The 13,965-nt window shown below is 41.6% G+C and overlaps 1 protein-coding gene across 13 annotated transcripts in view; it reads right to left on the bottom strand.

Moving 5' to 3' along the window:
- The window catches only part of CETN3 (centrin 3), a 195,439-nt gene that overhangs the window by 180,720 nt on the left and 754 nt on the right, over window positions 1-13,965 (bottom strand). For all 13 annotated transcript variants that reach the window (XR_009461093.1, XR_009461091.1, XR_009461092.1 and 10 more), the window contains exons 2-4: window positions 9,981-10,116; window positions 8,178-8,292; window positions 3,610-3,801 (exon numbers count right to left, since the gene is read on the bottom strand). Coding sequence is in view for 8 of the 13 variants with exons in the window: in XM_019483235.2 (XP_019338780.1) it covers window positions 3,610-3,801; window positions 8,178-8,292; window positions 9,981-10,116 (443 nt within the window). In the remaining 5 variants the exon portion in view is untranslated. The remainder of the gene's footprint in view (window positions 1-3,609; window positions 3,802-8,177; window positions 8,293-9,980; window positions 10,117-13,965) is intronic.

Raw genomic sequence — 13,965 nt, 5'->3', positions numbered from 1 at the left:
GTTAAAAATGTTACCAATAGGCAGTTTTAGATCTTTTCCCAGCAAGGGAAGAAGGAAGCAATAAAGAAGACAGAATTATATTATATGACCCAGTTGTTTGGAGCTAAATGGAGCAGTGAATCATAGATTTTTTTTTAGAACGACTCTTAAAGAGCAAGAAACAGCATCAGCTTCCTTCAGAGAAGTAAAAGAAACACAAAATCTCTAGGATAAACAACGTCATATGAATAATAGTATGCTGTCAGTCTCCCACAAGCAAAATCTTGTGTTTGAAAATCGAACAAGGTGAATGAATGGTTCAGTGTACAACAGGAAGTGGAGCTGTTTGCTGCTAGGTCATCAGTTTGAATGCAGAAACATCAACAGTGACTCAAATAGTTACAACTCAGTAACTTTATGAAATTTGTCAGTGGCCTCCATTCACTTTCTGCAAACACATATCCATTTAGAAAAGTTGCCATCATATCTAGGACCCTTGTTAGAAACTTCAGAGACACCAAGAATAAAATCTGTTTGTAGACTATAAAGCCTAGGAAATCCTTCTTTCAAGAGAGCACTAAGGTAAACTTGTAAAATTATGCATCTGTAAAGAGAAGTTAGAAGAACTTCTGGAACAGCCTCTTCTGTACCTACCTGTAGACAAAGTGAGGATTTTAACCTCAGTGGCATGAGTTTAACAACTTAGTACCAACATCACTAAGCTCCTTCAAGTGTATTCACCCTTTTAAAGATGAAGATATTCCCAAAAGGAAGTAGTTAAGTAGAACAGCAAGCATACTACCACCAATTCTTGTTGCCCACAAAGCTACAAGCACAGGGGAAGCTTAAGCACCCTGCCACCTAAAGGAATACACAACACCATGCAATGCATGGGAAGAGTCAGTTGGCAAAAGGTAGAAACAGGTGCCAAACTGAAGCGGATCAGCTGGGGCAGGACACATCCCACCCAGCTGATCTTTACTGGGCAAAAATCATGCTGCCCATTGTCCTGCAGAGGCCTGATATAAATAATGGAATATGTGTTTCCCTTGCCTGGATTCCCTGCATCCCTCACTGCCCCATATCTCCTTTCCAGGACCTGCAAAGGTATGGGTCAGTGCAGGTCCTGGCACAGAGGTACGGGAGCCAGTGAATCCCCAGCACCCCATGTCTCCAAATCAGAACCTAAGCTGACCCGTGCCTCCTGGCACCCTGGGGCTCCATTCCATGTGAAGCACAGGTCAGCATGGATCCCAGAAAGGAGGCACAGGGCTGTGAAGAAGCAAGTGAATTCTTTTCCCTGTGCCTTCATGCTGGGACCTGCACCAGGTCCTGTACCACCCTGTGCTTCAGGCAAAGTCAGGGTCAGTGCCAGTCCTGGCATGGAAGCCCCAGAGATTCCCCAGCTCCTGCACTACCCCATGCCTCTGCATGAAGCACAGGTCAGTGTGAGCCCTGGTGCAGGTCCCATTGTGAAGGCATGGGGCACTGGAGAGATTCCTCAGGTGCCATACCTCCATGCCAGGCCCCATACTGGATTTCCTTGCTTATGGAGGTGTGCGCCTGGAGATCCTGGGCGGGCCTCCATAAGCAGGAAACCCTGACTTTTTCCATTTATAGAGACTTGCCCAAAGATTCACTGGGGCATGTCTCTGTAGGCAGGGAAAGTCAGGCAGGTGGCTCCAGGGGCCCGAGGGGTTTGATTTTACCTAAGATGTGCAGGATTCGGCCCATCAAGCCCCCAGAACACCTGCCCAGGATTGCTGGAAAGTGTTGGCACCTCTGGGCTACCCACCATCTCCAACCACAGAACAAAAAGATGTCCATTGCAATAAAGCAGGCAAATTTATTACTACCTTTTGTTGAAGCCTCTGATGTGTCACGACAAAGGGCAGGGAGGTCCATTTACCTGCCATTTGTGCTGCCATAAAAATTGTTATGGTGGCATAAATGTGACATCGGGTGACGACTGTTTCTATTTTAAGAATGTAATTTATAAGAGCGTGCACATTAAGTGGGGAGCTGTTTAAGCTAAACCAGTAGTTTCATAGATTTCATAGACTTCATTAGGGCTGGAAGGGACTTCGGAAGATCTTTGAGTCCAGCCCCCTGCCCCAGGGGCAGCAAGTCAGCTGGGGTCATAGGATCTCAGCAACATAAACATCCAAATGTCTCTTGAAGGCGTTCAAAGTAGGTGCTTGAACCACCTCCGGCAGCAGTCTATTCCAAACCTTGGGGGCTCAGACAGTAAAGAAGTTCTTTCTTATGTCCAGCCTGAAACGGTTATGGAGTTTACGACCGTTAGATCTTGTAGTGCTCAACCTTTCAGCACCATGGCTCAAATAAATAGTATGGGGCCCACCTGAGGGCTGGATTTGGCCCTGGGGCCTGGCACAAACCCATCCCTAACCTGAATGCTGGGATTGGCCCTGGTGGCCCAGCACCACCTCCACCTTCTCCACCCCTCATGCACTGTGACTGGATCCCAGGTTCCCAGCACCATTCCCTCCTGTGGGGACTGGGTCCCAGAACCAGTGCGCAGGGCTCAAGGATCACCATGGGTCTGGAGATTTGGCAGCAGGGGAGCAGTGCTCCCCCACCGTCAATCTTTTAGACCCCTGGGGGTGCTCCACAGACCAGATACCATGGTACTGTGGACCGAATGTGATGAAGCAGTTGGCAAAGCCAATTGCACCTTGCTGTGCATCTGTAGGTGCTTCACAAACAGATCCAGGGAAGTGATTCTCCCCCTTTATGTGGCACTGGCCAGACCACAGCTGGAGTACTGTGTCCAGTTCTGGACGCTGCAGTTTAAGCGGGATGCGGACAACCTGGAGAGGGTCCAAAGGGCCACTCACCTGATTAGAGGCCTGCAGGGAAGGACCTACAAGGAAAGGCTAAGGGACCTTAACCTCTTCAGCCTCTCCAAGAGCAGGCTGAGAGGGGACCTTGTGGCGGCGTACAAATTCGTAAGGGGAGAGGAACAAGAAATAGGTGACGATCTGTTCACCCGGGCACCCCCTGGAACGACAAGCAACAATGGCCATATGCTACTAGAGAGAAAGTTTAGGCTGAACGTTAGGAGAAAGTTCTTCATGGTTAGGGTTGCCAGAATCTGAAATGGGCTCCCAAGGGAGGTGGTGCTCGCCCCCTCCTTGGGGGGCTTCAAGAGGAGACTGGACAGACATCTGGCTGAGATCACATGACCCCAGGGTTGGTGACTCTCTTCTTGCCTGCCAGGGGCAGGGGGTCGGACTAGATGGCCCACTGAGGTCCCTTTTGACTCTATGAATCTTCCCCGCAGGTAAGAGGTTGAGCACCCCTGAGCTAGGCAATAGGAAATACTGAGGATAGGGTAAGAGTGAATATTGCTAATAGCTATAATCAGATAGTTTTATGGATGGCCTCTTCAGGAACATAGCTCATGGTTTTGCATTTGGTGTTAATCAAGTCTGCCATATTCATTAACTTGCTTTGTGGAAAAGTGAGCAAGTCTGAGCTAGAAGTCATTTAAAAATAAGCAAAAAGAGCTTTCCAGTCACTTCTCAGAGTAAAACCACATTTTAAGTCAGAATCAGGAGAGAATTATAAGGAGGACAAGGCATACCACATTTTGTTCCATTCACTTACTTTCTCCATCTCCATCTTTATCAAATTCTTCAATCATAGCCCGCAGTTCCTCATCTGTCATGTTTTCACCAAGTTCTCTAGCAACACGTCGTAGGTTTCGCAGGCTTATTTTACCTGAATCATCATCATCAAATAATTTGAATGCTTTGAGTATCTCTTCTTGTGGATCTCTGTCCAATATCCAGTCTGTCACTAAAAAGTGGGAAATACGGTTATCATTTATTTTTTAAAATGCCAGTTGCATGTTATCACAATGCTTTTCTAAAAGCAAATTAAGCCTTTGGCTTTTAAAATTAGCTCACTGGTTCAAATTCCTCTTAGCCCTTAACCTAGGCATTTTAATGTGCATCTCAAGCTTAAATATTTCTAGCAATTAATTATTATTGTACTACTGTACTGTTGTTGACTTTTTTCATCTCTTCCTTTCAGTTTTAGTGGCAATACTGCACATCAGGATTGGGACCCAGTGAAGAAAGAATGGTTTAAAATTTTCTCTCCTGTGCAGTCAAGAAGTCAGATTTGGATATTAAATGCTTGCTGTATCTTAATGAGAGGAACCAGTTGTGAAGTGCAACATTTACTCTAATGCAACAGAAAATGTAACTTTGGTTTTACTGCCTTTACGCTTTGCTTCTAAAAAAACAGGACAGAAAATCCAAATTGCTTCAATATTGTGCACTGTAGATTTGGTAGTCCTTAGAAAGGATGCTTAACAACTCTTCTGCCTTTTTTTGTTGTTTGAAAAGTGGCTTAATAATGGTCACTTCCTGTTGCTCCATATTTTCTGGCCATATTGCATAAAAGAGAGTAAGTCCCTGATGCAGATCTATCAACAATCCAATAAAAATTGCTGCCATCAGACATGAGCTTACAGAGCATGATGATAGATAGCCATTGTATAAATACTGAACTTAGACAAAAATGATTAGTAATGGTCTTCTTACTAATACAAAATATTCACGGAGTAAGGAAGGGTAGCTGAGAACTAAGGACAGTGTAAACAGAAATCTGTTTAGGGTAAACAGTCACAGCACATACTTCTTAATAGTGCTTTTGGCTCTCCTCCATTTCTTCTAGTTCTGTTTAATATCCGTATACCTCCTTATTTGTGTTCCTTTATCTTTCTACCTGGCAGTTTAGCCTCACTGTGCTTTTGAAGAGTAGTGCTCCTCCACTATGTCAGCCTGTACACAATCCTTATCTGTTGGAAACTCGTGTTGAGGAAGAAACTCTAAGTCAATGGTCTCCAAGCTTTTTAAGTAGATCACCTTTGGCATTTAAAAGCAACCCAAGATCTACTGTGTGCTGCCACCACCACCCTTCCCCGCCCAGCAGGTCAGTCTGTGGGGAGGGATGGGGAGGAAGGGGGCAGATTGAGACAGAGGGAGAAAAAATTATTTGGGGGCGTGCCTCCCCATTAGGTTAAGTCCCACTTGTCCAGAGCCTCACTCAGCTTACCCCTGCTCCTGCCTCTGCAGCACTGTCCCTCACAGCTGGGGCCTCGATTTAGTCCCCACCCTTTCTCTCCTCCACAGACTGACTTGCTGGGCATGCACGTGGGCAGTCAGCCCCCCACCCTAGCCTCAGATCGATTCCAAGAGGCTCCAAAATCTGCCACAAGAGGCTCCAAGATCCACTGGTTGGTGTCCACTGTTCTAAGTTTACAAATGTGTAGATGAGAGTTGTTTACTCCTAAAGTTTGTAAGATTCTATTAGTTGCTACAGAGGGAAAAGCAGCTGGGCCTTAAGAATCTCAAGGTAACCAAAGGAGGTACAATAAAAAAATTAAAGACAAAGAAGCTCAAACCCTACAGGTTAATGAAAGGGTTTTTACTATACACAGAAAGACACTAATTCAGAACGGTTTAGTCTGTCTTGATTATTCCTTTGGTTATATCCATTTATCAGTTTCTGTAATATAAAATGAAAAAGAGGCAAAATAACTTGTCATGTACAAATATTTTGCTAGTAATTGCTTCAGTCAATTCTGGAGCCAGCAGAGTAAAAATCTTCACACACTCTGTACCTGCTAGTCTTGTATTACAAGACTTGCTATTTACGACTTTCATCAAGCCATTAAAAATACTTCACCCCTGCTGGGGCTTACAGAACCATTTAGAAACTGCTATTGTTTGCAGATGGAATGCACTGTCTGGTTTAGTGAACCTGACAAGAAAAATTCAGAGCTAAACTCCCAAAGAGCTTACTGCAACTATGCTGCAAAATTGCAGGTTTTTGATTTAGCTTTAAAATAACTACCTTTGCTTAATAGTATTAAATCATTTGAACCATGTAAATGTGTTATAGGGACACGACAACTGAGATTTATTTAAAGAGTACTACAAAAAAACTAATTGAGACATATTAACCTAAAAGATGAAAAATATAAAACATTTGTAAATATCAAAAGCAATACCTTTGATCTTTTATATAATACTTTCCTATATAAATCAAGACAAACTATTCAAATACTTATATATTTTTATGTAGCCCATTCTTGTATCCCTGCAAGTAAACAACATTTTGTACTAAACTTGGTAACGAAGATGGTTAAGATTTATTTTTCCCCTCTGTATAATTTACTTCACAGGAGGCCCAAATGGGCTCATATATAGTTTACTGTGCTTATTCAGGCACTTAAATATTACCTTTCCTGTTGCCTATATTCCCTCACTCCTGTTCTTTCAGCTAGAACTTACATCACTTATTAATAGAGGAGAAAGAACCTGGTTAACTTGAGTTGCAATCACTTTCACTAGAGCTGAATATGGCTCAAAGTTCTGAGATAATGTCAGATAAATATATTGGCTCTCCATGCTGTAGGTCACGGCTGTCCAACTAGCGGCCCACAAGAGGATAACATGTGGCCCACAAGCCCCAGGGGTCACACATTGCTGGCGCAGCCTGCAGGTCAGGGCCACACACCACTTGACTAGAGGCTGTATGCTGCCAGCACAAATTGCCAGGCAGGTGAGGGTGGGCATTGCTGCCAATTGAAATTGGGCAGCCCTGTTGCAAGTAGTTAAATCTACCTGAACTGTTTCATGGCCTCTCTTGGCACTTCAAAGTACACATGACAGGAACAGGAACAAACTGAACAGAGGCTATACTGAACAGGAGGGATAAGAGAACCCCCGCAGAAAAGTGAGTATGTGAAGGAAAGAGAAGCCCCACTCTCCCAGAAATAGCATTTTCTGTCAGTCATAAAGATATTGCACCAACAAGAATTTATGACCACATTAAGATGCAGTAAAAACAATCAATTTCATCAAGTGAAGATAAATGCAAACACCACCCTTAAAAATACAGGATAAATATTTTAATATTTATTATCCTAGGTCTCTTATTTTCGTTTAAGATTTCTTTGCAGTGATTGAGAACCTGCATTCACAGTCTACTAAACTGAACACCTACCTTTTTAAAGCACTCTTCCCAACCTCCTGAATTTGCTCCAATGGCAGTATCTGTACTTACCTACATTCCACATGGAAATGTATTTACTTCTTGGGGTACGATCTGCCCCAGTTCAATACATTTGTCACTGTAATGTTGTTTTAAGTTATCACTTACAATTGTGCCCCATCTTAGCTTTTTAATCAATCCGATTTATGGATCATATTTTAACTAATCCCTGATGTATAATATAGATTAAATTGGTCTTTAAACCCAAGGGCATGCATATCAAAATTGTACTGATTCGTTCTGAAGTTTCACAAGGGCATAAAAAAAACTGAATATATGATTTATGATATATGATTTTTAGTTTAAAACAAGACTGAAATTTTATAAATTTTGTAACTAATAGAAAGGTACAGGTTTGAGAAACTTACGAATTAACAGCAGCTGAATATCTTGAAGGGTAGTGCTTAACAGCTAGATCAGTTTTTCTTACCTTTGCTATAATATAAATCCATATTAATATATTACTACTCTCTGTTTACATTACTACTCTTCTCTTTGGGATTCTGACATGTTTCAATGCCCAATTACTATTTTTCCATCACATCAAGAAAGAGAATCCTATTATGCTCAAAAGCAGAAGAGTCATGTCTAGATTCCTGCAAAGTAGAGCTTTCCCTGCAGCACCGGTATGAAACAAGAGTGAGACTGTTTACGCTGCTAGTCCCCTATAGGCTGGTGCTGTGGGAAAGCTCTATATATCAGAAGTGTAAATGAGCTTAAACTGCTTTTAATCTTCTATTACAGCTCGGGGTGACACAAAGAGAAATATTCTGACTGAAAACAGAAGGGAGCAAGATAAAAAAAGAGAGGAAACATTTGCATATTGAAAAGAACTTGAAAATACAGAGAGAGAGCAAAAACTTGTTAAGTGCTAGTGAAGGAAAACAAATCTTTATTAAAATTGCCCATTACAAAAATCAAGGAGTCTTTGAAAGAGCTTAGGGAAAAGATTGTTCTTCATCCCTATCTAAAACCCTGCTCTTGTCCAGCTGTCTGATACTATTAAGAAACAGAAGTTGACAAGCTGCTGGCTCCAAATTAGCACTATTCCTGTACACCAACTTTCCCCCACTGATTTTCAATATGTACATAAATCAGATACATACCAACTTCATTAAAATCTTCAAATGTGATTTTTCCTGTTGCTTCTCGATCATAATCTTTAAGTATTTTTAGCACATCAGCCTTTTTTACATCAAAACCCAAGGCTCTCATTGCCACCTTTTGGAATAAAACAGAAGTACAACAATATGCCAGTTTCAGACTATATACAGCACAGTTTCCTTTTTCCATGAACCAATATCTAATTACCCAAGACAAAATGTGTTTAATGTGGGGAAGGAAACACTTTATCAAATAAATGTTTTTAAAAAATAATAAACTTTTTTAATCTAAAGCATTCTCTAAAGCACTAATTACAGGAGGATCATACAGAAAAAACACACAAAAATTTCACTCTTTTGGAGAATTCATAAAACGTGTTAAATCTACTGAGCAAGGAGAGGTATTTTTAAAAATTTTATTACAACAACTATAGCTCTGTTAACATGGAAATATCAAATAAAGAAACACATTTTAATTGGAAACCATCTCTATTGCAATGTAAACAATTGTAAATGATCCTTCTAACACTAAATTAAGGATTTTAGTATGCGGTCTGAATTAAAGGTAAAAAAAACTCCAATCCAACAAGATGTGTTTATTAAGTCTGTAATAAATGCAGGTTTTCTAGGAAAGAGGTTACCTTATGTAGCTATTCCTCATTTGTAATATTTTCAGGGGCACAACACAAGACTCCCATACCTAATCACACAGCCATGGAACTAATTTTAACCAGTAATGGGAAAAGGGAGAACAAGTATGTCTTTCAGTCCTAAAGGATATTAACATGCTGAAGGATATTAAAGATGCCCAATATCAAAAGTGCCTAGCTGTTCTCTGTCTTCAGGAGACCTAATGCAGCTGGAGCTTTGAAACAGAGGGAAGAAGGGAGGAAATCAGCATGCTCTGTCAAGGTAAGACAGTCAAAGAAAAGGAATGACATGCTTCTCTGTCCCATAGCCATGACAAAGCCAGAGTGTAGGAAGCTAACTAGCAGTTTCCCTTAGTTAGCTCTCTATAATGTAGTAGAGCTGAGAAGCTCTACTAATCACATAAGATACTGACTACCTCCCCAAACCAGTGTCCATCCTTGATGCACTAACAAGAAAACAGTGATTCATTAAAATAAATAGGTGTACCAAAATCCACATGCTGCCACTTAGAATCTGCAAAAAGGAGGACTGACCAGCAGAGCCTCCAACTCCAAATCAAGGTGGTGGTTCCCAGGAATGAAGTCTTAAGTGAGAGGCAGAACAGGGAAGATTTCCAGGAGCTTTCTATAAATTTAGCAAATATGAACTCTGAGAATCAATGGGTCTCCCCAAAGGAAGCACAGGTTAGTAGACACTAGCCCCTCATTTACTGTCTGATAAATATATTTTGCATCTCTCATATAAGCACGCCCTTTGAAATCAAAGGGTATTCATAACAGAGCAAGAACTTTAAAATATTTTGTAATTATGGGTGTCAGGCAACTTTGCAGTTACCTTTCTCCTAATTTACATTCTTTCCAAAATGATGAGCCCTGGACAGTACTCAGACTCCTGGCAATTCAGGGAACTACTGCGGCCACCACTGCCATATTACTTTTTTTTTTTTTTGTGAATGCACATCTGGGACACACAAGTGCACACCTGATCCAATTCTGAAATATAACTATTCCTTCACCAAAGCAGGAGTCCCTAAGTGCCAAGCACTCCTGATAGTACGGCCACTTGTTTCAAGTGCCTAAATGTGGGCTGAGCTCTTGTAGATATATGGCTGTAAATAAAAAAAAAATACTATCTTAAAAAAAACAAACAACTTACCTTTAATTCGTGATAATCTATTGCTTTATCTTTGTCTGCATCAAACAGTTCAAAAGCATCTTTAATTTCCTGCTTCTGCTCTTCAGTCAGTTCTCTTCTTTTCTTCCTTTTAGTTTTGTCTACTGCAAGTTCGTTCCTGTAAGATAGAAAGAACACAAAATTCCTGAATTCACTGTAACTACTACTGGTGAGATTTATCGTCAAAGTATTTTACACACACTGACAACTGACCAACATATCTGATAGGTAAAATATAGTACTGCCTTTTTTTACAGCTGAAGAAAAAGAGAAAAAGAAGTTTAAGTGGGTTACCCAAGGCCAAAAAGAGCTAGCTAGGATTATTTCTTTATCTAGACTTATAATACAGTATATCTAATTAAGAGATACTGGGCACTTCTACACAAGACATTTACTGTGGAGTTGCCTACGTAGCTTCACAGTAAAATATCACCATCTACACAAGTGGTGCTATTAAGACAAAGTAAACTAATTACCTCTGCAATAGGATAATACTGCCAAACACAAGTAATATCCTTCTGCAAAGTTATTTACTCTGCTGCAACACACATGTAGACACTGACCCAGCTGGCTGTGGCACAAGGGTGCTTCAGTGCGGGGGCTACCTGCCGGCTAGCCCCACACTAAAGCTCCCCTATGTCCCAGCAAGCCCCTCTGTAGCACAGAGCCAGCAGCAGAGCAGCTCTGGGCTGGCAGCCTAGCCCCTGGGCCCCCCTGCCACCTGGGGCTGCTCGACCCTGGCTCAAAGTGCTAGTCCCAGGTGCACATGCAAACGGCACACTCAGGAGCAAAATCTCTGGCACAACTACACCCAAATGTATTCAATCACCTTAGCAGCACATGTAGATGTGCGCACTGTACCAAAAATACAATTTGCATGTGTAATTAACTGCATGTACAGCTCCATATAATATTTTATACCAGGGTTGTCCAACTGGTGGCCCCGGGACTGTATGTGGCCCATGAAATGTTAAATACAGCCCCCTGAGTCCTATCCCACCACTGCCCCTTATGTGCTCCAGCCTTTCCTCAGGAGATGGGATGGTGCTGCACAATAAACTCTGCAGTACCAGGGGAGCCTGCAGCCCAAGACACCACAACGGCATGGGAGCCACCTACAAACAGGAGCCTCCACTACTGCAGCCTCCAGTTGCTTAGATGTTAGACAGCCTTGTTCTACACCACCATAAAAAATTATAATATCGCTACATCTGACCACCTTAAGCTCCTTATCTCACCTTGTCCCTATATGTCCAAAAGAAATAGGGTAGGTAAAAAAAACAAAAACTTTTTAAAATGAAATTTGAAATGGTGTCAATGTATGTTAAGGCCTGATCTTACTACATACAATTATACAGTCAAAGATCAAAATGTCCAAGATAAAAACATGCCTGAAATGCTATCCCAAACTGCATGAACTTGCAAAATAACAGCCCTTTTTTTGCAACACTGAATTATACCCCTACAAAAATCTAAAGACAGCCAATACATGATGAAAAGCTCAGAAAAGAAAGCACATAATTAAAAGGGATACTTTAAACAGGACAAAAATGGGCTAAAGTGGAGACCTGGAAGGACAGCTTAAATGACATAGTGCCTTAAGTGAAATTATTCACCAGTATAGAAGAAAGCTACTGGAATGTGTAGAAGGCTGCAGCTAGAGGTTCAGGCAACATACAACCTACTGCTGGAGCCATTTAGTTTGGTCCTCCAGCTATTACAGCAGTTTACAGTAGAAAAAAGATCCTGTTCTTACTGATGGGAGCACAGATGAAATGAGCTCCAGCTCACAAAAGCTTATGATATATAATTTAGTTAGTCTATAAAGCTCAAATCTACCCTGCTTTCTGCTTGACTTCAGACTAACATGGTTAACAACATGCCTCAGTACAAGTTTACAGAACCACTAAACCTCTACCAATATTTTGCCTACAATTCCTGTCCCAAAAATGCTACCACAGGTAAGACTTAAGAGTAGTACTAGTAACACTAATCAAAAATCTTAAGAAGGATTTTGCAAAGTAAACAAGGCAGTTTACTAAAGAGCTGAAAACAAGTTAAAATGCTTTACAGACTGAGTTTTAAAATTCATTTAAAACAGACATTTTAATTTATGTTATGTGGAAGTTTTTTGGTCTCTGATTTATACAGAAATAATGAACAAGCCTACATATGTCAGCCAACACTGCTAATATACACTCTTTTCCCTCTGCACTACTAGAACCAAGATGAAATTCTTCAGAAGCATGGAGACAGTAGGTGCATTGTATGTGATCTTGGCAAACGAAAGCTGTTAAGATGATAGTGGTTGGTACATTTTGCTGTGTCAGTAGAGTGGAACTGAAGTTATGCACACATAGGATGTGCAGTAATAGGCTTGTGCACACACAGAGATTTGCTGGCCATTGGAGATGCACACACTAGTATGGTCAAGGGTATTCAGACTGCAGGGGATCATGAGCATGTGTAATAAGGGACTACTAATTGCTGAGTCCACAAGAATGTTTACTAGAGAGAGTATGTGTTGAGTCGTGATGAGAATATTGAACACAGATAAGTGAACTGCTATATATATCCAAGAAAAATTGCCTGGGGGGCGTGAGGTACGTAAATAGGTTTAATTCAGGTTAGAGACACTGACAGTGTATCCAGAGAAATTTGCTTAAACAATAAGACTGACAAGTTGTGTATGGTGTGTTTGTTTTAATAAATTACAAGGTGGTGTTACTCTGAGAACATGTGTACTCTGTGTGCACCCTTCACCTATGTCCAAGGTAATTTAGTGCAATTACTGGAAGACAGGCACGTTTTTCCTTTAAAATTCAGTGAGCACGGATTCATTTGCAAAAGCAATTCTACACTGCACGCACAGGCATTTGCTTCTAGGGTGATGCAGTGGTGTGATGGGATGATGATGTGATGCTAGAGTTGTGAGTCTCAACCAGGGTGTATTGAGATCCTTTCAAGGGTGCCATGGGCTACCACACAATATTAACACTCTTAGGTATGCAAACACAATTCACAAGCTAAACCCAGATTTTTACAAATAGGAATCCCTACTGTTAAAAGTCAGACCTGTTGTGGTATTTTTGAGTTATCTGCAACACAAGAATTGCTCTATAATTTCTCTGTAGTTTTCTTTTTCTTTTTTTTTTTTGACTAAGAGCTGGCATTTTCTGAGGAATGTCTCTAGTCTATTAAGTGTCTTGAATCTAAAAAGGTTATGATCCACTGTGTCAGTGGTGTGGTGGTGATGCAATGAGATGCTTCTTTAAAGGAGAGAAGTTAATCACACCTGCAGCTGGCTGTTCAATGTGGTTTACAGACCATTACACATAAAGATGGTTGTTTGACAAGCACCACTGGAATGATGCTGAATAAGTGTGTTAACAATCACCGCTAGATAAGTACGTGGGGAGGTCTAGCCATGAAAAGCATTTAGACATTTACTGTTGGTCCTGTCATAACACGCTTCTCTTTAGCTGGGGGGTGATGGGGAGGGCAGGGGGAAGAATTCTGATGAATTCCCTTCATTTTATCTATGGTCCAGACTGACGTCAGCCCTGATGGATGATGACTGCATTCATTTCAGAATTTGCTTCGCCCCAGCTTTCCTCACACTGATTACCTGAGAGCTCCTCCAACCCTTCGTCAGACAAATACATAATCCAGGCAGACCCTGTACCACAAGCCTTCCTCAAAATCTTAGCCTCTGCCTGGGATTCATTCATTAACCTCCAGCAGTGTAGCCGTCCCATTTCCACACCCCAGCGCACGGTGGAGAATCTGCTCACTGAGCCTGCCAAGCACCCTGTGCAGGTGATAAGCACCAGGAAAAATATTATTTTGGGGGGCTGAGTAACTATTTGCAGGGCGGGGGGGCTAACCCCTGCCCCTCCCTCCCACAGGGCTGTTGCAGGCTTGGTGCATGCTGGTGCTGTGCACAGTGGTGGAGGAGCAGCACTGC

The sequence above is a fragment of the Alligator mississippiensis genome, chromosome 3 (assembly GCF_030867095.1).
Source record: "Alligator mississippiensis isolate rAllMis1 chromosome 3, rAllMis1, whole genome shotgun sequence".
NCBI lineage: Eukaryota > Metazoa > Chordata > Crocodylia > Alligatoridae > Alligator > Alligator mississippiensis.
This window is presented reverse-complemented; position numbering and strand designations above follow the sequence as displayed.